The 21,616-nt window shown below is 43.3% G+C and overlaps 1 protein-coding gene across 10 annotated transcripts in view; it reads right to left on the bottom strand.

The window, feature by feature from the left end:
* The window catches only part of LOC126983793 (adenylate cyclase type 9-like), a 418,782-nt gene that overhangs the window by 21,855 nt on the left and 375,311 nt on the right, over positions 1-21,616 (bottom strand). For 9 of the 10 annotated variants that reach the window (XM_050836968.1, XM_050836942.1, XM_050836960.1 and 6 more), the window contains one exon: positions 2,455-2,554. The exons of the other annotated variant lie outside the window; for it this stretch is intronic. In XM_050836968.1, coding sequence (XP_050692925.1) covers positions 2,455-2,554 — 100 coding nt within the window. The remainder of the gene's footprint in view (positions 1-2,454; positions 2,555-21,616) is intronic. 10 annotated transcript variants of the gene reach the window in all.

Genomic DNA, 21,616 nt, shown 5'->3' on the forward strand with positions numbered 1-21,616 from the left:
ATACTGCCTTAAGGCAGTGAAGCCGCTGATAGGGTGAGCGTCGGCGATGACGTCATCGGACTCCCAGCGCATCACAAGTGTGTTTTCAGAACTGTCAGCCACCTTCAACTGCGGCTTCAAAACGACCCGTTCTCTCTCTCTCTTGCCATAGCCACAATGTTTGGAGGAAAACGTCCAGTGTGATACAACCTTTAAAGGTGGCGTGCGTGACGCCGATGGTAAGTAGACGTGACCCGTACGTGTCAATGCAGCGCGAAACTCGGGGTGATAATGCGCAAAAGTCGGGATGGTAAGAATTTAGGACTAACCGCAAAACTCGGATAGCGCGAAACTCGAGAGGGTATTGTACATTGCTCGATCCCCTAAAAGTTGTGACCCCCGCGACTCACCCCACCTTGAAAAATTTCTGTACCTACCCTGTTACAGTCGCCCAAAGTGTACTAGCTAAGCATGGTCTTGTTACAGTTGCTTTAAAGATTATCACACAAGTCAGAGCCTGCCTAATGATACAACATAGGGAAATGCCAATGATAATAATCATGGAAGTAACAAGAAATGGGTAATGTACATACAGGTTGAGGTAAATAGGGCTAGAGTCGTGGATGTGGAAGTTGAGTACTATTTCGAGAAAACAAAATAATAGCTCGAATAATTATTTACATGATACATCCTAGAAAAATTAAATTGACTAAACTGTCATTAGGATACATGGTAATGGAGCTATCTGGAAAAGTAAAAAGAAAAAGGAACAATCCTTGAAGAAGATCTGCTACAAACTGAACCTTCGAGTCACACCTTGACACAATACTGTCGCAGAGAAACACTCATCCGTTGCGTGACAATTAATTGCCAGTGTCGTTACCCTCGGCATGCCTTCGAGACGGGCGGGGTATACAACAATAGATAAGGTTGTGTGAAAAGAGGTAATGTTACCCATAGAGTCTCCTAATAGTTACAATGTGATAACATGGACAATTCTGGAGAGCCTAAGAAGCATCGGCTGTCAGGACCACTGACTCCTGATACTCCGTTTTTCAGGTCTACAGTACTATAAATGAAAATCCTGTCACCAAGTTGTGAAATCACTGTTGTAACAAATCTCACTGAAATATATAACTCCAGCATAAAGTAATTCCAGCATTAATAAACATCAAATTAAAAAGACAAATTTCCACCTATCCCTCGATCGTAACGAACGTGCATGACTGACATCTGTGACACCAAAACTAATGCCCGTAACAGGTAACAGTGGTATGACGCTTTCTGTGGTACATGTTGGAAAGAACGGATATCCGTGGATGACTAATTGTATACCGATATTTATCGTATGTATTTTCAAACAACGGACTTTTTCAAACAATGGACTTTTTCAAGCAACGGACCACCCTTCCCCCTTTTTAATCCGTTAAATCGATGGCTGAGTGTACTTATCAATGTCTACTACTCAATGTACACTTATCAGTTTTTGTAACATTTAATTAATGAATTGTGTTAGAAAAGCATTTTTTAATCTTCAAAACCTATTTCGGATGAGAAATATTAACAAAAATTAACCAAAAATGTCACAAAAATGTAATCAATTTAGTTATATCATTTTTAAAAAATCGACAGCACAAAAATCTCACCTGATTGAGAGAAACGGGTGTCATTTTCAGATTCAGCGGTGCAAATTTGTCCTAAATCAGTTGAAAAAACTTACTTTTTTTTTTGTAAGCCAGTGTTAGAGTAGGTATAGAGATGGGACAGTATGAGTGTAGCTCCTCCCCTGAATACCACAACTAGTTATAAATATAACTTGGTTAATGCACATATACATATTTAGAGGATACAGTCAGTGTTATTAATAGTAAAGATCTAGACCACCAATGTCACTGGCATTAATAATGGCAACTGTTTAAACAAAGCTGTATGTGGCCTTGTTCATTATGAATTCAGTGGAAAAGATTAACCCAGAAAAACTGGCTATAAGTCTTGTCGATGGACAGACCTTTGAAAAACTTTCTGAAAAGGTGAGGAAATTGGAGACTACAAAACAGACAAATTTCAGAGATAAGGAGTTTAGAGTAGACAAACAAAGAGTAACTGAGGTAACTTTGAAATTATGACAATAGAAGTTAAGTTAAAATGTGAAGTCAAACACCTTAAGGAAAAATTAATGGCACGGGTGGAGCATTAGTAGACAAATAGGAAAGTTTTTCAAGATTATCAGAGGTACAAAGAAATAATGGAAAAAAAACAAGCAATATGCCAAGGAAGAAATATATATATAAGCAAGAAAAAATTGCCCAAATATAGGTGATGGTGAACTACAGAATAAGGAGGAAATAAAACTAAGTTATTGTCAGATGAAGAGACAGACACATTTCAGGAAATATGAAAGACTATTAATTTATTTATGAACACATTTGTCAAAAGCTAACCTAAGGAGGAAACAAAAGGGTATTAAAAACTCACCAAATTTATGGTCAGCAACTGAAGACTGACTAGAAGTGTAGTAACCACTGACTCGATGGGTCAGTAAGTCTCCTGGGCTCATTCCGTTAATTGCAAATGACTGAAAAAGTTTGTTTTTAATCATAGATATTTAAAAATTACTTAATTAACACAAAATATTTTGAGAATGACTACTGGTAGTCTGCAAATTACAATGTATGTGACTTACAACTACTTGCACTTACAACCTGGCTAATGACATTAGTAATACTTGGTTAAGTAATGAGTTGACATTTCAAATATCCAACCATGTGTAGAGTAGCTGTTTGTTTACACAGCACTCCCATGCCTCCCCTCCACCCTAGCCTCACCCCCACTCAACCTCTGTCCTCACCCTTTGACCCCACCCTATCATGGCTGGGGAAAGCAGGAGAGGAGATGGGTGGATGGGCTGGGCCAGCCCACCCATGCTTCATTCTCAGTTGCCTGTGGAACTCAAACTGTAAGAACTAATCAAGCTGAAGTCACTAGTCACTACTCTACAGGCCTACAGCCTGCTATAAACACATACCGCTAGATCTAGCAATGGCCGGTTAGCTAGCATGTGAGCAGAGCAAGGGTGGAGTGAATCCACCCATTTATCTCCACTGTTTACATGTTTCAGCTGCCTTTGGCTCATCCATTAGCTCGTACAGCTCTCCACAGGTGAGGGGGATGAGCCAAACCAGACAGTCGATTAGTTTTGGCACAACCAAAATGGCATCCCCCTGCGTCTTATAAGGTCAAGGTTCAGCTCTGAGTTACTGGCTAGTGAAGTTTTAGTGCAGCAATGGGACTGAAATTAAACTGCAAACCTCCCCGCAAACGTAAACAAGGTGGCGATTGTTTTTACACCAACAAAGGCAACTCTTTTCTAAAGTAACAATTTCAAACGCGGTTAACGTGTTAATAAGTCTCTCTCTCTCTCTCTCTCTCTCTCTCTCTCTCTCTCTCTCTCTCTCTTGCCATAGCCACAATGTTTGGAGGAAAACGTCCAGTGTGATACTACCTTTTAAGGTAGCATGCGTGACGCTGATGGTAAGGAGATGTGACCCGTACATGTCAAAGCAGCGCGAAACTCGGGGTGATAATGCGTGAAAGACGGGATGGTAAAAATTTAGGACTAACTGCGAAACTTAAGGATCGGGAAACTCGGATAGCGCGAAACTCGAGAGGGTACTGTATAAGTCCTGTTTAATTTGAGTATGCCATAGCAGGGATACGTTTTCTGGGACATGGATGGTTTTAGAGAAAACAATATGGGTAACTAAATTATACAGTAACGAAGAAGAAATTCTACTGTGAGAACTTTTGCAGTAATGCAATATATATATATATATATATATATATATATATATATATATATATATATATATATATATATATATATATATATATATATATATAACCCTCTCGAGTGTCGCGCTCTCCGAGTGTCGCGCTCCGCTAGTTTAGCGCTGAGTCCTAAATTCTTACAATCACTACTTTCACAAGATTACATACGAGTTTCGCGTTCTTTGACATGTCGGGTCATACCTACCGTCAAGGCGTCGTGCTGCCTTAAAAGGCGGCATCCAACCATTGGGGCTATGGGCAACTGTGGTTGCCCGTATGCCTAATCGGGAGCGAGTTGTTGGTTGTCCATATGAATGGAAAACGGTTGTGAGTATGAGGGTGGATACGTGGATAACGAACGGCTGTATGTAAACAAATAGATGACGGCAGTGGCTGAGGAGTGAGCAGTGGAAGATGGCCCACCAAGAGACTCGTAAAATGGATTGGCAGAGCTGCTTTGTTTACTACTTGATTAACAAGTCTATGAATATTGTAGATCTCCCGGTGTTGTTTGCCTCTTCTTCTTCTTTTGACCTGTAATGCATGGCTGCGATGGTGAAAAGTAATACAGGCACCTCTCGATTTACGCGAGTATTGTCCTTGAAGAGGTCGTGTAAATAAAAAACAATGTAAATCAAGCAAGAGGTAGGTTTCCATCGAAAAGTAAATATTCACTTCATTCTGTGAAGAGAGAGAGAGAGAGAGAGAGAGAGAGAGAGAGAGAGAGAGAGAGAGAGAGAGAGAGAGAGAGAGAGAGAATATCCATATCACCGAGATATCCACTCAGGCACTCAGTCTCAGCCTCACTCGTGTGAGGAAGAAATGAGGGACACCATGAGCGACTGGCTAGTATTGGTACCGGTACCGAGCAGTCTGGTGCCGGTACCGTACCGTATAGCTGGTACCGTTAGTACGGTACTGGTACCGGTACCTGCCCACCCCTATTGTTGAGTAGCGTGGCAGCGTGGGTACTGTATTGTTGTTCAATTGACGCGCAGGAAGAACTGAGCTCAGCTGTGTGGCCGCAGCGCTGTGTGAGTCCAGTTGCGTGAGATATCTGGTGGCCACTGCATCAAATATCGCGTATAAATGAAAAAAACGTGTAAATTAAACATTTCTTTGGATTTTGGTCCCCGCGTTATTTCAAAATAGCGTAAACCAAACTCGCGTAAATCGAAAGTTACCTGTAGTGGAAAATAGCAAAAGGGCATAGAAAAGCAAAATCAGGGAAAGAAAAGAACAGAAAAACACCTAAGTTCAGGGTGAAGTGTATAAGTGCGCACTGTGAATTAAATAAGGGCCGCTTTCACAGTCACTGTTTGTTTTGATCGTTACCAATGGCGGCGATCGACGCTATAGTTTTCCACGTGAAATTGGCTTATGGGGTAGTGGTGGCTGCAGAGAAAGCGAGAGGTGTTGAGAGTGTGTGGTAAGGTGCAGGGCTAGGCTAACCCTGCAGCCGCCACTACCCATCGGCCAGTTTCACGTGTAAATACTATAGCAGCGATCCCCGCCATTGGTAACGATCAAAACAAACAAAATGACTGTGAAAGCAGCCCTAAGTGCATGTTGTGAAGTATAAAAGTGTGGAGAAGGAGGAACTAAGAAGCAATACAAAGCGTTACAGGTCAAAAGAAGAAGAAGGTCCACTACACTGGGCGGTGTTGCAAGAAATATCTCCCAGATGAAATTAGTCATTCTGCTGTCCACCACGCATGCGTGCTGTGGGAATACACAGCATTAAAAGTATTAATTTGCCTGGATTTGTTCTAGTTTGTCCGCTTGTGATCTTTGTGAGCGGTGAGGGAAATATGGAAGCAGTAAGCAAGTTAAACCTCTCTGCGACCTATTCTGCGGCTGCGGCGGCGGTTTACGTTCAATAGGTATTGACAAGTCAATCATGATGTTAGTGATTTAATGATTTTTAACAGAAAGAGTTAGCAGATTATTTCATAACACAGAAAACGACCAGAAAATATAGGTTTGTCCAACTGTCCCACGGGTGACCGCGAGCAACGCCCTTATTTTAGCAGACGACACCACGTGGATCACAAGCGTGTATTCAGAACTGCCAGCCAATTGTAAGGCAGCCGCCTTCAACTGCGGCTTCAAAGCGACCTGTTCTCACTTCCCATTTGCTGCCTATTACCATGGTACGTATTTTCAGATAACAAGGGAGTAAAGTTGTAAAAAATTGTGATAACAAGGGAGTCAGGTCGAAAAAAAAAAAAAAAAAATTTTTCCGCGGGTCAACCAATAAGCGCTTTTTCATGTATTTCAATACCTCGAGTTTCGCGATCCTCGAGTTTCGCGTTATACCTTCGGAATGAAGCAAGCGCAAAACTCGAGAGAACAATCAAGTCGCGTATGACGCTGATTCGTAAGGCGCGGTTTCCTATGACGCGGTATGGTTTCAGAACCGTATGTTCAAATCACGCAGGTAAAACCATCTATGACGCGGTTCGTGGTCTCCCCTGGCCAAACGAGCGCAGAGTTGCCAGGTTGTATTTTTTTTCAGAGGGGGAAAATCTCATGGTGGCGGTTGGGTTGGTTTTTGGGAGGATTTCTCTCTCTCTCTTCGCACATTTTTGTATTCAGTAAGTTACAAAATTAATTATCCTCACTATCAGAATGATCATAGTCAAAATTTATAGATGTAGACAAGAAGAACGTTCACAGTCGGCTGCCGTGGCCCTCACTCAAATTCCAAGTCACAGTCATGCACTCCCCGACCGCTCCACATCTCTTCCCGTCAATCATTTCCCCCTCCTTTGCTCCTTTGTTCATGTAAAGTGGACCTGGCCTGTCTATTCTGGCAGGCAAAAAGGAAAGCGGTCTGGCTAACTAGCCAACTAAAATCTACAGCAGGTGCCGCTTCTGCACATCAGCCTGCTGGCAAACTGGCTTTTAAAAATCTATATTGGTGTTCCTAGAGGGAAGAAATCAGACACAGTGTATAAAGAAACTAACGAGAGAGAGAGAGAGAGAGAGAGAGAGAGAGAGAGAGAGAGAGAGAGAGAGAGAGAGAGAGAGAGAATTTACATCGATTTACATAGAAAATCAGACCACACAGACCCCATGGTCCAGACTAGGTGGTCTGTCTTTAAACCTAAGTGATTCTACATTAATCAGAAGACTCCAAAACGATGCATTTCAACTCTAGTTGATATTAAGTTGAAGGAAGTGATGGTCGAGCTTGTTTTTGAAGGAGTCAATCGTGTTACAATGGGCCACTGACGGTCGGAGCTTATTCCATTCTCGCACTACAACGTTGGTGAAGAAAAATTTGGTGCAGTCTGAATTTACTTGTCTACATTTGAGTTTTACGCCATTGTTCCTCGTACGCAAAGTGTCATTGATCATAAACAATGTTGATCTGTCTACATTCGTGAAACCATTAAGTATTTTAAAACATTCGATCAGTTTTCCTCGGAGGCGACGTTTCTCAAGAGAGAACATGTTAAGGGTGGAAAGCCTTTCTTCATAAGATTTGTTGCGCAAGGAAGGGATCATTTTTGTTGCCCGACGCTGAACACCTTCTAATTTAGCATTGTCCTTTGCATGGTGGGGAGACCAAAACTGTACTGCATATTCCAAGTGGAGTCTGACTAAACTATTGTAGAGTGGAAGTATTACATCTTTATTCTTAAATAAAAAGTTTCTTTTAATGAAGTCCAATATTCTGTTTGCTTTATTTGCTGCATCGATGCATTGCTGTGAGAATTTGAGGTTTGACGCGATTTTGACCCCCAAGTCCTTAACGCATTGAACGCTTTTGAGTTTAACACCGCGCATTTCGTAATCGAACTTCTTATTCCTTGTTCCAACTTGGAGGACCTGGCACTTATCTACGTTAAAAGGCATCTCCCATCTATCCGACCAAGCTGAAATTTTGTGCAAATCCTCTTGGAGGCTTTGCCTGTCTTCGTCAGTATCAACCAAGTTACCAATCTTTGTGTCGTCTGCAAATTTACTAATGAGAGAGAGAGAGAGAGAGAGAGAGAGAGAGAGAGAGAGAGAGAGAGAGAGATCTTTGAAAGTGGTTGGTCACCACTAATTATTGCATTAATATGCGCGCCAAATAATATTTTTGTCGATTTCGGGTTGGCAGGGAGAGTAAATGGTTGGGCGGGATTGGGCGTTTTTTGGCGGAATGTGGCGGCGGCGCGGCTGGCTCCGACCTGACGAGTATGTCTAGGGGCCACCTTCACAGTCACTTTGTTTGTTTTGAGCGTTACAAATGGCGGTGATCGACGCTATAGTTTTCCACGTGAAACTGGCCTATGGGGTAGTGCTGGCTGCAGAGGAAGCGAGAGGTATTGAGAATGTGTGCCAAGGTGCGGGGCTAAGCTAACCCCACAGCCACCACTACCCCATCGGCCAGTTTTACGTGGAAATACTATAGCGGCGATCTCCGCCATTGGTAACGATCAAAACAAACAAAGTGACTGAAAGCAGCCCTAGTTAACCCCCCGGCCCACGCACGGCAAGGAGTCAGCTCGTTTACCACGCACGTGCTGCACAATGGCTCGCAAGCCTGCTGGGAAACCTACGGGCAAGATTTTCCCACTGACGTATCCTACGAGCTGAAACTGGACGTCATCAGGAGGATTGAGAGAGTGATAGGCGGGAAACAATGAATTTTCCCAGTATGTGAGCACAGGTGGAATAAAATGACGGCTAGCCAGTACCAAATTGTATTTTCCCCATACGTAGGCTACTGAGTGAAAAAGTGGGTGTTGGCGGTGGCCGAGTGGATAAGGTGGTGAGCGTGGGGTCGGACTGAACAACATCAAAAAGCAGATAATGCCTACTGGTGCACTCGGGCTAGAACGAACGAAAAAAGAAAAAGAAAAAGAAAAAGAAAAAGAAAAAGAAAAAGGTGTGAGTGGGGCAAAATGGCAAGGGCCAGAACCAAATTGTATTTTCTCCATAGGTTTAGTTATCCCTATGACGCGGCTTCCTATGGCGCAGCCGTCACTCAGAACCAATTAACCGCGCCATATGCGACTCGACTGTATACCCTGAGACTCCATCCGGTCCAACAGCTTTCCTCTCTTCCAGCTCCCCCAACAACTCATACATCTCCTCTTTATTTACTGTAACTTCTTCCATATGAACATTTATCTTGTTTTCTTGTGGCTCATTAAATATTGATTCATTAGTAAAAACTTGCTGGAACTTTTTGTTTAATAACTCTGCCATGTCTTTAGGTTCATTGATTGTCACATTCCCATCGCTCAGTCTTTCAATTGTTTCTCTTGGTTTAATCTTGCCATTTATGAATCTATAAAACAGTTTAGGTTGTTCCTTGCACTTTTCCACAATATCCTTTTCATATCCCTTTTCTTCTTCCTTCCTTATTTTCACATATTCATTTCTTGCTACCTTAAAATTTTCTTGATTCCTTTGGTTTTTATTTCTTTTTAATCTTTTCCATGCTTTGTTTCTTTTTACTTTTGCCTTAACACACCTTGCATTAAACCAGTCCTTTTTACCCTTTTCTTTAGGTTTGTATTCTGGTACAAACTTCTTTACCCCTGCTTTATACACCTCCATAAAAATATCATACTTTTCTTGCACTTCACTTGTTCCCATTAGCTCATCCCAGTCCAGCTTTCCATAATATTTCCTAAGATTTTCCACGTCTGCCTTCCTGTAGTTTAACCCGTTTCTTTTATATTATTCATCATCTTCACTTCCTTCCTCCTCCATTTCTATCTCTATGATTATGTGGTCACTCTTTCCCAGAGGGCATCCGTACCTTAATTCATCCTTCAAGTGTATTCCTCTTGTTAACACCAGGTCCAGTCTCGCTGGTTCATCGTCACTTCTATATCTTGTTTTCCTTCACCCTTTGCATCATCGAGTTTTCCATCATCAATCTTAAAAATCTTTCCCCCCATGCCATATCTCCACAGCTTTCAAACATCTCCCAGTCTACCTCTTTACAATTAAAATCACCAACTAGTAGTACAGTCAAACCTCACCATTTGCGCACACATGGGCTGTCTGAAGGTGCGCAGATGACGAACTTAATAACCTATGGGGAAAAATACATATGGGCGGTCACTGCCCAAAAACCCCCCAACCAGCAAAAAAAAAAAAAAAAAAAAAAAAAAAACACTGGTCTGTTGGCAGGAAACACGTCATACTCACGGCCAATCTCTCCTTTTTTCTTCCACTGTCCACCTTCTTAGTCACTTCCACCTGTGCTATGGTCATCATCGGGTTCTTCTGGGGTTTAGACTTCAATGACGCTGCGTGCAGCATGATGGTGGTGCAAAGGTGAGGCAGAAAACATCGAATAATCGCATTTACCACGAGACGAGGAGAGGCAATCGGTTATGGCGGGAAACGACGTGTACGTTGGCAGTGTTCTTCACTGGCGGCAGAGGGCGCGCGGGTGGTAGACAGCTGTAGCTTGCCAGCGGATGACATTTTGCTGCCAGAGCAGCTAGTAAACGTCCTCAGAAGATCAGCGGACCTCCTGCCCATATGGTATGTTCAATAGCTTTAAAATCTTAGTATGTTATTTGTTTCTGTAAATTTCATGAAATTCGGGTGAAGTATAGGGCAGACTCATATAAAGTGTAATTTTCTTTTTTTTGTTTCACAGACTTTATTTTTCAGTTAATCGCTGTGAAAAAAAAAAACATAGAAACTTTGTTTTGTATTTTTAAAATTGTGATATGTTGTTTTGTCTTCGAGCAAAAAAAATTGCAATTTTTTTTTCACTTACAATTTTCTCTACTCTGTGTCCCGTTTTCTTTTTACATTTTTGAAATTTCATAAATACAAAAAATTGCCCTTTAGTTGTAGTTTTAGTTGGTACCAAACAAAAGTCGGACAGACTTTTTCCTGATTTTGTGAAATTTTTTGAAGTGTAAAAAACTACTTTCAGAGATATTGGCTCCTAAAGATTTTTTCCATTCTATCCATGTCTTGCCATTTGTATTTATCTGATTGGCATGAAATTTTCACATATGATTGTGTATATCTTGTTGACTTACTGGAGAATGCTAAGGCATCTGGTACCCCTTTATAAAAAAAGTATTACTCACTCGCAGGTGAGGGTGTCAGAAGGCGCCACTTTCCTCATTGTAGAAGAGGTTACGGTCAAGGTATTCCTGCACAACTGTACTGGGCACTTCTGTCTCGCAATGAGTGTCTGTAGCTGGGAAAAAGACATGGTGATGAAAGTTTCGCTTGTATCAGAAGGAGGAGGGTTCAATTGAACACCTCAGTGCAGAATTTGTTGTTGGAGCTGCAGTGATGTTTCATATGGCAATGATTCTGCAGCTGGTGGTGATGTAGGTGGTGGTGATGTAGGTGGTGGTGGAGTAGGTGGTGATGAAGCAGGTGGTGGTGAAGGGCGTGATGAGGTACTCGGTGTAGGGAGTGGCGAATCAGCTGGTGGTGGTGATGAGCGGCGGGTGAGCGTGGCAGGGTCATGACTCGCTTCATAAGCTACGAAACTGCTCCCTTCCTGGTCCTGGCCGCTCATCTTGTTCAATAAGCCTTCTTCATGTTGATGGCTCTCTTACTACTCAACTTGCGTTTGTACGTCATTTCTAAAGACCTTTATTTGGCTGGAGTACAAACGAACAGGTTGCGTGCCCTTCCCCGTTGTTGTCTGGGTAGGGACTGGCTCCACCACACTCCTCTCCTCAACTCACACCCTCCCTGCGATCCGGCACGAAAGGAATGACAGATGACAAAATTTAAGGAGAAAAAAAATTATTCTAATGCAAATTTTACGTACATACAAGCACTGAATGATACAGCGTGTGTTGGCGCGCGAGTCAGGCTATGACGCAATTGCGCGGGCCATTTAAATATGGCTTCCAGGGGTGAAGGGCTTTAATTTTATGAAAACAAACCTCACCACATGGCAATTTTGGCTATCCCGGCCATGCTGAGCGAAAAAAACGTATTTGTCCGATTTTAAATATATTCGTAAAAAAATAACCTTAGTCGCCCCCCTTAAGTCTCTCAAACACGTCCCCTTTCTCAATTTCTTACTGTGTCCTCTTAGTTGCCTCCTCCCTTCCATCTCGATTAAATAATTTCTATTCAACACTTCCATTTAACTAGTAGTCCTGTACAATGCTATCAGGTCTCCTCCTTCTCTTCTTTATTCCAGTGTTGGTAAGCCCAGTTCCTCTAATTTACAGTACCCTTTCGAGTTTCGCGCTCACTTCGTTCCGAAGCTATAGCGCTAAACTCAAGGATCGCGAAACTCGAGGTATTGAAAACACTGAAAAAGCGTTTATGTGTTCCGACCTGTGGAGATTTATTTTTTTATTTATTTTTTTTTTTTTACAAGTGGGCTATGGCGAGCCCGTCATGGCGCAGGCAACTGTTTATGGTGGAGCCATTATAATTGGTTCATGGTGCCCCCCGGAGCTCACTTTTTCTCCTCCTTTACTCCCTTGTTATCCCAAAATACGTACCTTGTAAAAAGAAAGAAAACAGGAAGAGAGAACGGGTCGTTTTAAAGCCACAGATGAAGCCTTATGATTGGCTGAGCTCTGAAAACACGCTTGTGATTCGCTGGGAGTCCGATGACGTCACCGCCGGCGCTCACCCGGTCAGTGGCCTCGCTGCCTTAAGGCAATGTCACACTGGCTGTTTTCTTCTAACCGTTGTGGCTACTGGCAACGCCCGTGTGCCCATCTGGGAGCGATTTGTCGGTTGTCCGTAACCTGGTGTCACAATGGGCCCTTTTCTTCCCACCGCGTTGGCGGCAGCTTGGGCAACCGGCAAATCCAACTTTTCTGGGTGTGCATCACACACGGCCAAGGTCGGTTGCCCGTATCCACATCCACAATGTAAACAAAACACTTGCCCTGTATCGACATGGCGTCGTCTGCTAAAGTAAGGGCTCTCGCAGCTTGTGCTGTCATTACCCAAGTTATGGACTTGTTGCTGCAGTTAAATGGAAGGAAGAAGCTGTTATGGGTGTGGCGTGTCTGTGGTTCCTCCATGCCAGTTCTCATTGTCACCACTGCGCGTGAACGGCCACATAAACACTTGGATCGAGTAACAACAAAGACACACACACACACACACACACACACACACACACACCAGACTCATAATGAACCATGGCAGATGTTTCTCACAAACAAAAATGGCTTCGCCATTTCCTAGAGTGGGTTAGAGCTAATTTGGTGAGTGGTTCATACAAACCAAACATACCCAATGGCAAGAAGAGAGCAGTGTTAAAGATGACTGCTCTCTTCTTGTCAAGAGCCAGGTTTGGTTCATGTGAGCCACTCACCAAATACGTTCTAACACACTCAAGAAATGGTGAAGTCGTTTCTGTTTGTCAGAAACATCTGCAATGGTTCCAAGTGAGTCTGGTGTGTATTTACCTAGTTGTGACACACGGGAGAAGAGCTACGCTCGCGCTATCCCGTCTGCATCTCCTCTCTTATCCAACTTTTCCTTAACATCATGAATGTTTCTTGCACAAACCACCTCCTCCTCCAGTCCATTCCACAGGTCAGCTCAATGCTTCTGTTTGGGAAGCTAAACTTTTTCACATCTCGCCTACACGTGGTCACCCTCAACTTCTTTCCATGCCCTCTCGTTTCTCTCTCGCTCCACACACACAGGTCCTCTCTGTCCAGATTCTCCACCCCGCTCGCCACCCTGTACACCACTATCAGGTCTCCTCTTTCTCTTCTTCTCTCCAGGGTTGTGAGCCCCATGCTATTGAGTCTCCCCTCATAAGTCCGATCCCTAATTCCCGGTACCATCTTAGTTGTCGCTCTCTGTACTCTTTCCAGCTTTCTTATGTTCTTCTTTTCGTGAGGAGACCAGACCACTGCTGCATACTCCAACCTTGGCCTTATCATTGTAACTATTATTTTCTTCATCATCTCTTCGTCCAAATACACAAATGCCGTCCTTATGTTCCTCAGCAAATTCATAGTTTGTCCCGTTATCCTGTTGATGTGTTTGTCCAGTGACATGTTCTCTGAGATGGTCACTCCCAAATCTTTTTCTTCCACTCCTCTGCATATTATCTCACTTCCCATCTTATAATCATATTCACATCTTCTACCACTCCTACCAAACTTTATTTTTTTACATTTCCCAAGGTTGAATTCCATCTGCCATGTACCACTCCACTCCCATATTTTGTCCAGGTCCCTCTGCAATGCCTCACAGTCTTTCACATCATTGACTCGTCTCAATAGCTTTGCATCATCTGCAAACAAACTCACATAGCTGGTCACTCCGTCCACCATATCATTTATATAAACAGCAAACATTATTGGCACCAGCACCAAACCTTGTGGCACCCCACTCCTCACTGGGCACCAGTTGGAAACCCTGTCCCTAATTATTGTCCTCATTTCCCTGTTAGTAAGGAAGTCCTCCAGCCACTTAATCAGTCCATCACCCACTCCCCTATTTTTCATTTTCCAAATTAGTCTTCTGTGTGGTACTTTGTCAAATGCCTTTTTCAAATCCAGGTACACTCCATCTGCCCAGCCTTCTCTCTCTTGTATTAAATCTGTCACCCTTGAGTAATAACACAACAAGTTGGTGACACAAGATCTCCCTCTCCTGAATCCAAACTGGCAATCCGAGATAATTCTCTCCCTCTCTAAAAAATCTGACCACCAGTTTTTAACTAGCCTCTCACATATCTTCACAACCACACTAGTGAGTGATACCGGTCTGTAATTTAATGGGTCCTCTCTCTCTCCTCCTTTATATATTGGTACTATGTTTGCTCTCTTCCAATCTTGTGGTACCCTTCCTTCACTCAGGGAGGCGCTCATTATGGAGTGCAGTTTCTCTGCAAGTTGCTCACTACATTCTTTCAGGATCCACCCTGATACTTCATCCGGCCCTGTCACCTTTCTTACATCCAGCTTGTTCAAGCTTTCCTTGACCTCCTGCACCGTTAACCATATTTCCTGCATAACCCTTCCTCCTTCCTGGCCCGGTGGTTGTACGAATTCGTCTTCCTTTGTGAAAACTTTTTGAAAGCTGTTGTTCATCACTTCTGCCATCTCTGCTGGGTCTTCATATGTAGTTCCATCCATTTTCAGTTTATCGATTGTTTCTCTATTCTTTAATTTGCCGTTCACATGTCTATAAAATAATTTAGGTTGGTCTTTGCATTTGTTGATTATATCTTTTTCATATTTCCATTTTTCTTCTCTTCTAATCTTTGTATATTCATTCCTTGCTTGTTTGAAATTGTTCCACGCGTTGATTCTTCCTCGTCTCCTCCATCCCTTCCAGGCTTCCTCCTTTCTTTTTCTAGCTGCCTCGCATCTTTTGTTAAACCACTCCTTTTTACCAACATCCTTTTTGGTTACCTTTGGGACATATCTATTCTCGGCTTCTTTGTACAACTTTAAAAACTCCTCCCACGTGTCTTGCGTACTCCTGGCTTTGTACAGCCCACTCCAATTTGCATTCTCAAAAAAAGTTCTCATATTAACAAAGTCTGCCTTAGAGTAGTTTCTTCTCCCTATTTTATGATCCTCTTTTCGGTCAATCCTTCTCTTTTCTTTTACTTCAAATTCCACAATCGCATGGTCACTCTTAGCTATTGGGCAGTCTATTTTAATATTTTCTATTACTTCCGGTTCTTTGCTAAAAACCAGGTCTAATCTCGATGCCTCTCCTTCTTTTCCGAATCCAGTATGTTCCTTAATCCATTGCGTCAGCACATGTTCCATTGCCAGTTGCAGGAGTCTTCCTCCCCACGACTCTTCTGTTCCCTGCGTTTGCCAATCCTCCCATTCTACCTCTTTGCAATTAAAATCACCCATCAAAATTATTCTCTCACTCTCTCTTAACATTCCATCCAAGCAACTCACTGTGTCTTGTATCATTACTTCATATTCTCGGGCCTTCCATGCATTGGTTCTTGGTGGCACATACCCTACTACATACTGCCTCCTTCTTCCTTCAGCACCCACAGTTTCCACTTTCAGTACCTCTGCCAAGCCTTCACCCTCAATCACCTTCTCCACCTTAATGCCTTTCCTTACCATCAACATCACACCTCCTCCCTGTTTTCTCTTTCTGTCTCTCCTCCATATATTGTATGCACCTTCTCCAATCCCCACCACCTCAATTGGGTCACACAACTTGGTTTCCGTCAGCCCCACAATATCAGGTTCTTTGTCTCTCAAATAGTCGTTTAACTCTATCCACGATGACACTATTCCATTGATATTCGTATATGACACTTTCCATCCTTCCTCCTTTCCTGTTAGATTTTTTATCTCCTTTTTCTTGTCACCATGAACCACTTCCTCACTTTCATATCCATTACTCTCCAAAAAAACTCCTTCTCTTCTTCCGATCTCTTCTCATTTAAATCACGAACCTCACCTCTAAGTTCATTCAACTTGTCTCTCTCTTGTTCATTCAGATCTTTCCTCAGCCACATCATTTTGGTGTCTTCTCCCGCTAGCTTCCAAGCTCCTGCCAGGGCCTCTTCTGCTTCGCTCTGTGCCTTGAATCGAATCCTACTTGGTCTATCTTTTTCTCCATTGTATTTGCCAATCCTATGACAGTCATCTATTTCTTTCACCAGGCCTCTTCCCTCTTCTTGTACCCTCTTCATGATCTTAATCACTACATCTTTCAAGTTGTTTTCCCTCACAGATTTGTTTGGGGTCTTCTCCTCCTTGACCCCGAACACAATGACGCTCTTCTTTTTCTCCACCGTGCCTCTTACCAGTGCCTCGTTTTCTTTGATTACTTTCACCACCTTCTCAGCCATCCTCTCCTCCAACTGCTCCTCCACAATCTCCTTAAAGCTCTGTACATTCCCACTCTGCATGTGTATGTGTGTGTGTGTGTGTGTGTGTGCGTGTATTGTTATTCGACCCATGTCTTTAATTGGTTGAGTCAAGATGGGTGGGTTGGCCACGCACGCGCAGTGGTGACAATGAAAACTGGCATGGAGGAACCACAGGCATGCCACACCCACAACTGTTTCTTCCTTCCATTTAACTTCAGCAACAAGTCCATAACGTGGGTAATGGCAGCACAAGCCGCGACAGCCCTTAATTTAGCAGACGACGCCATGTTGATACAGGGCAAGTGCTTTGTTTACGTTGTGGATGTGGATATGAGCAACCGACCTTGGCTGTGTGTGACGCACTGTAGTGCCCCAAAACGAGCACATAACGTCTGGACATTAATTTTCCTCTACAAACTTTTTGAGAAAGGTTCAAACCGTCGTCGAAGGATATAGCCTTCCCTGCATAATTATTAATTAGGGTAACTGGCGATCAGCGGCACACACTCCCCCTCTCTCCTATCCATTGCTTCTCTTACCCCCTCCCCCTTCACGAGGTAACTCCCGTCCCCACCGCGCTGGGCGAGGTTAGTCATCTGATACCCTTCGCCCGGCTTACAGGTAGGCGCTGTTCTCCCTGGATATAACTTCCCAGTTAAAATTAGTGTTCACATGATTTTTAAGGGTTACCACAGTTAGTCATCTGATACCCTTCACCCGGCTTACAGCTAACAGTGGGTGCCCCCAGCACCTTCGCCGTCCCAGTGAATGGAGCAGCCAGCCCAGGAGCTATAAGACATCACCTCGCCGGCAGATAAGTTGAAATGCCAGAATTTTAACTCTTTACTACACTCACACACGGCCTCTGTGTGTAACTAAACACACGAGAAATTAATCCAGACAAGGAAAGGTTTGCCGGCGCCGGGGATCGAACCCGCGACCAGCGTGACGGGAGAGCCACTCCTTTACCAGTCGGCCAAAGAGGTACCCCTTGGCTAAGTGGATTATGGGAGGCTCGCCCATCAGGCAAGTCGTGTCACTACAAAGTCATCCCTCAATGCCTGTAACCACCTCCTCCCCAGTCATATTGGGAAGCCCCTTTTAATTTCTTTCCCCAACACACACACTAGTTAGGATGGGTGTCAAATCGTTGCGTTTGTGAGGAGTTTAGCGATCCCCCCCACCCTGTCGTGGCCTCTGTGACGCTTCAAGATACGTAGGGAAAAGTGCTGACACGAGTTTCGTGACTGGTAGGAGGATGGGGAGTGTTGCCGTCGCCTATATATTTAAAAATGTTTTCCCCCCATTTTCTTTGTATGTATTGCATTATCTTGTCATATTGGTAATAAGAGAATAATGACAGAGTTGTGACTATAGAGGCCTCCGTCGCCCTTGGTCCTTTTAAGACTCGCTGTCCCATCGCCGTTACAGGAGAGCTTGAGTTAAATCGTCTTCCTCCCCCACCCCCCTCCCTCCCTCCCTCTTCAAGGGGTGGCAGATTATTTATAAATACCCAGTGTCCTAATAAACCAAGACCATATAATGTAACACTGCTTGTTTCCTCCCTACCCTACCCCATATTCCACGTTAATCACTTGTAGGAGTCACCCTTACTCCCTCCTCCTTCGTGTCATACTTAACACGCTACCAGAATTCTTTTTTTTCCTCTTCATTAACACAGACACAAGGAGAGAGTAGGGTTGTCAGAGTAGTTTAACGTTCTCTTGATTGTCTTAGACTCCATTCCACACCACGAATTGGTTTCGCGGTTATTTTTTTATTATGGTTTTTAGTTTTGTTTTCTTGTGAACCCCCACATACTCAGCGGTGCCTTAAATGAAAAGCAGGAGAGCCGAGGGCACCACAGCACAACCGGAAAAGTTGGAGTTGCCAGTTGCCCAAGCTGCCGCCAATGTGGCGGGAAGAAAAAAGCCCTGTGTGACACCAGCTTACGGATAACTGTGAACTCGCTCCCAGTTGGGACTACGGGCGTTGCCCATAGTTCCAACGGTTGGACAGAAACAGCCATTGTGACACCGCCTTAAGGCAGTGAAGCCGCTGATAGGGTGAACACCGGCGATGACATCATCGGACTCCCAGCGGATCACAAGCGTGTTTTCAGAACTGTCAGCCAATCGTAAGGCAGCCGCCTTCAACTGCGGCTTCAAAACGGCCCGTTCTCTCTCTCTCTCTCTCTCTCTCTCTCTTGCCATAGTCACAATGTTTGGAGGAAAACGTCCAGTGTGATACTGCCTTTAAAGGTAGCGTGCGTGACGCCGATGGTAAGTAGACTTGACCCGTACGTGTCAAAGCAGTGCGAAAGTCGGGATGATAATGCGCGAAAGTCGGGATGGTAAGAATTTAAGACTAACCGCGAAACTCGACAGGGTACTGTAGTCTCGAATGGCAGGCTTGATTGTTCTGGTACCATCTTAGTCGCAATCTTTTGAATCCTTTCAAGTTTCCTTATGGCCTATTTCTTGTGTGGTGACCAGACAACTGCCTTGGTCTAATCAATGTTGTTGTTATTTTCTGTATCATGTCCTCATTCAAGTAGTGAAATGCCACTCTAATATTTTACAGCAGACTGTATGTTTCTCTGAATATCTTGTTTATATGCTTATCAGGTGTCAGTTTATCTTGTATTATAATTCCTAAGTTTTTTTCTTCCTTCACTGTGTCGATGATTGTGCCTCCCATCTTATACACTCCACTTGGTCTATTTTTACTCTTACCCATTTTCATTGTGTGAAGGATGCATCTGCATGTGTCAAAATTAGTGAAGAAATAAGTGAACTTTTTGAGATAAAAGTGGGCTTTAGGCAGGGGTGTGTCATGTCACCATGGTTGTTCAATATTTATATGGATGGTATTATGAGAGAAATGAAGGGCAAAGTTGGGGAAGTTGGAATAAAAATGTATGCTGAGGGAAGGAAGTGGGTGCTGAATTCAATCTTATTTGCTGATGACACAGTGCTCATTGCAGAAAATGAAAGTGACTTACAAAATTTGGTCAATGTTTTTGATAGTGTATGTAAAAGGAGAAAGCTGAAAGTAAATGTCAACAAAAGTAAAGTGATGGTTTGTGAGCGGAGTAGAAGTGAGGTCGTGGATTTTGTATGCATGCCCATATGGAGTGGGAATTGAATGTGAAAAAGAATGCAAAATAATTTTGAATGGTGAAAAAATGGAGGTTAATGAGTTTAAGTACCTTGGATCAGTTATGTGTAAGCATGGTGGTACGGAGGGAGAGACAAAAGAAAGGGCATTGCAAGGAAGAAGGGTGGTAGGGTCTTTGGGATGTATCATGAATGGCAGAAGTGTGAGCATGGAGATAAAGAGGGATTTGAGAAATACAGTAATAGTACCAACCCTCACATATGCAAGAAAAACATGGGCCTGGAATGAAAGTCAGAGGTCTAGAGTGCAGGCAGTGGAAATTAGTTAATTGAGGAGTGCTTGTGGTGTGAGTAGAATGGATGGAATGAGTAATGAAAGTGTGTATGAGCGCTTTGGAATGTGTCACGTGGGTGAAGGGAAGAAGTGTGGAGTGGTGGAAGAAGTGAAGCAACAGACTTTAAAGTGGTTTGGTCACATGGAGCGAATGGAGGAGAGTAAGATGACCAGAAGGGTGTATGTGATTGAGATTGAGGGAGGAAATGTTAGAGGATGATCTCCAGTGAAATGGAGAGATAGGGTGCAGGAATATGTTAGGGAGAGGGGGGAAAGATCCTTGAGAAACTTTGAGCAGGCAAGGAGGGAGTGTATGAATAAAGAAAGATGGAAACTCTTCTGGCGCGGCCATCCCCTGGTGGGAGCTCCTAGGAGCAGGCGTCGATGAGATGATGATGATGACACTTCTTTTCATTGAACTCCATTTCCCATTCTGACCTCCATTCATAAATCTCATTTAAATTTTCTTGCAGTTTATTACAATCATCCTGATCTCTTATTTTTCTAAACAGTTTGGTATCATCTGCAAACATACTCATGTAACTCTTTACTTTTTCTGGCATATCATTAATATATATTAAAAACATTATAGGCAATAACACTGATCCCTGTGGAATTCCACTTGTGACCATTCTACATTCTGATATTTCATCTTTCAACATGGTTCTCATTTCTCTGTTTGTTAGGTAATTTTTCATCCATTCTGTCATTTTTCTCCCCAATCCTCTATTTTATAATTTCCACAGCAGTCTCTTATATGGAATTTTATCAAATGCCTTTTTTAGGTCCAAAAATATGCAGTCAGTCCATCCATCTCTCTCCTGCACTATACCTATTACTCTTAAGTAAAAACATGTTAGATTTGTGACACAAGATTTACCTTGTCTGAATCCAAATTGACTTTCATTTATCATTTTCTCTCTTTCTAGATAGTCTACCCACTATCTTTTACTTACCTTCTCACACAGCTTGCACATGATGCTTGTCAGAGAAACTGGTCTATAGTTCAGAGGCTCTTTTTTGTTTCCGCCCTTATATAAAGGGACGACATGTGCCCTTTTCCATTGTACTGGGACTTCCCCGGTCTTGACTGAACAACTTATAATATCATGAATTGGTTCTATTAACTGTTCACTGTACTCTTTTAGTACTTTTTTTTTTAACGTCACGGCCTAATGCGCCGTTAGGCTTTTTCACTGGTGGGGCCTGATGGTCAGCCCAGCCCATTGTGGTGCAGGCAAGTGTTTATAGTGCGGCCATCTTGTTTTGGCTCATACTGCCCCCCGGAGCTCATCTTTGAGCCTCTCTTTGGAGAGGTAATCTAGAGTCCGGGTTGATAGGTGGTCTTCAGGGCAGCATGTGGATAGTCTTAAGCCACTCGGCGGTGACTGAAAAATCCCAGCTGTGTGGCGGCCAGGATTCGAACCCGCGTCCCTCCAGGATCTCCCGGACGTGGCGCCAGCATGCTTACCACTCAGCCAACGCCTCCCCTGATATTTCATCAGGACCCATTGCCTTCTTACCATCTAGTGAGTTTTGATAGCCTCATTATCTCCTCTCTATCCA

The sequence above is a fragment of the Eriocheir sinensis genome, chromosome 5 (genome assembly GCF_024679095.1).
Source record: "Eriocheir sinensis breed Jianghai 21 chromosome 5, ASM2467909v1, whole genome shotgun sequence".
Taxonomy (NCBI): Eukaryota; Metazoa; Arthropoda; class Malacostraca; order Decapoda; family Varunidae; genus Eriocheir; species Eriocheir sinensis.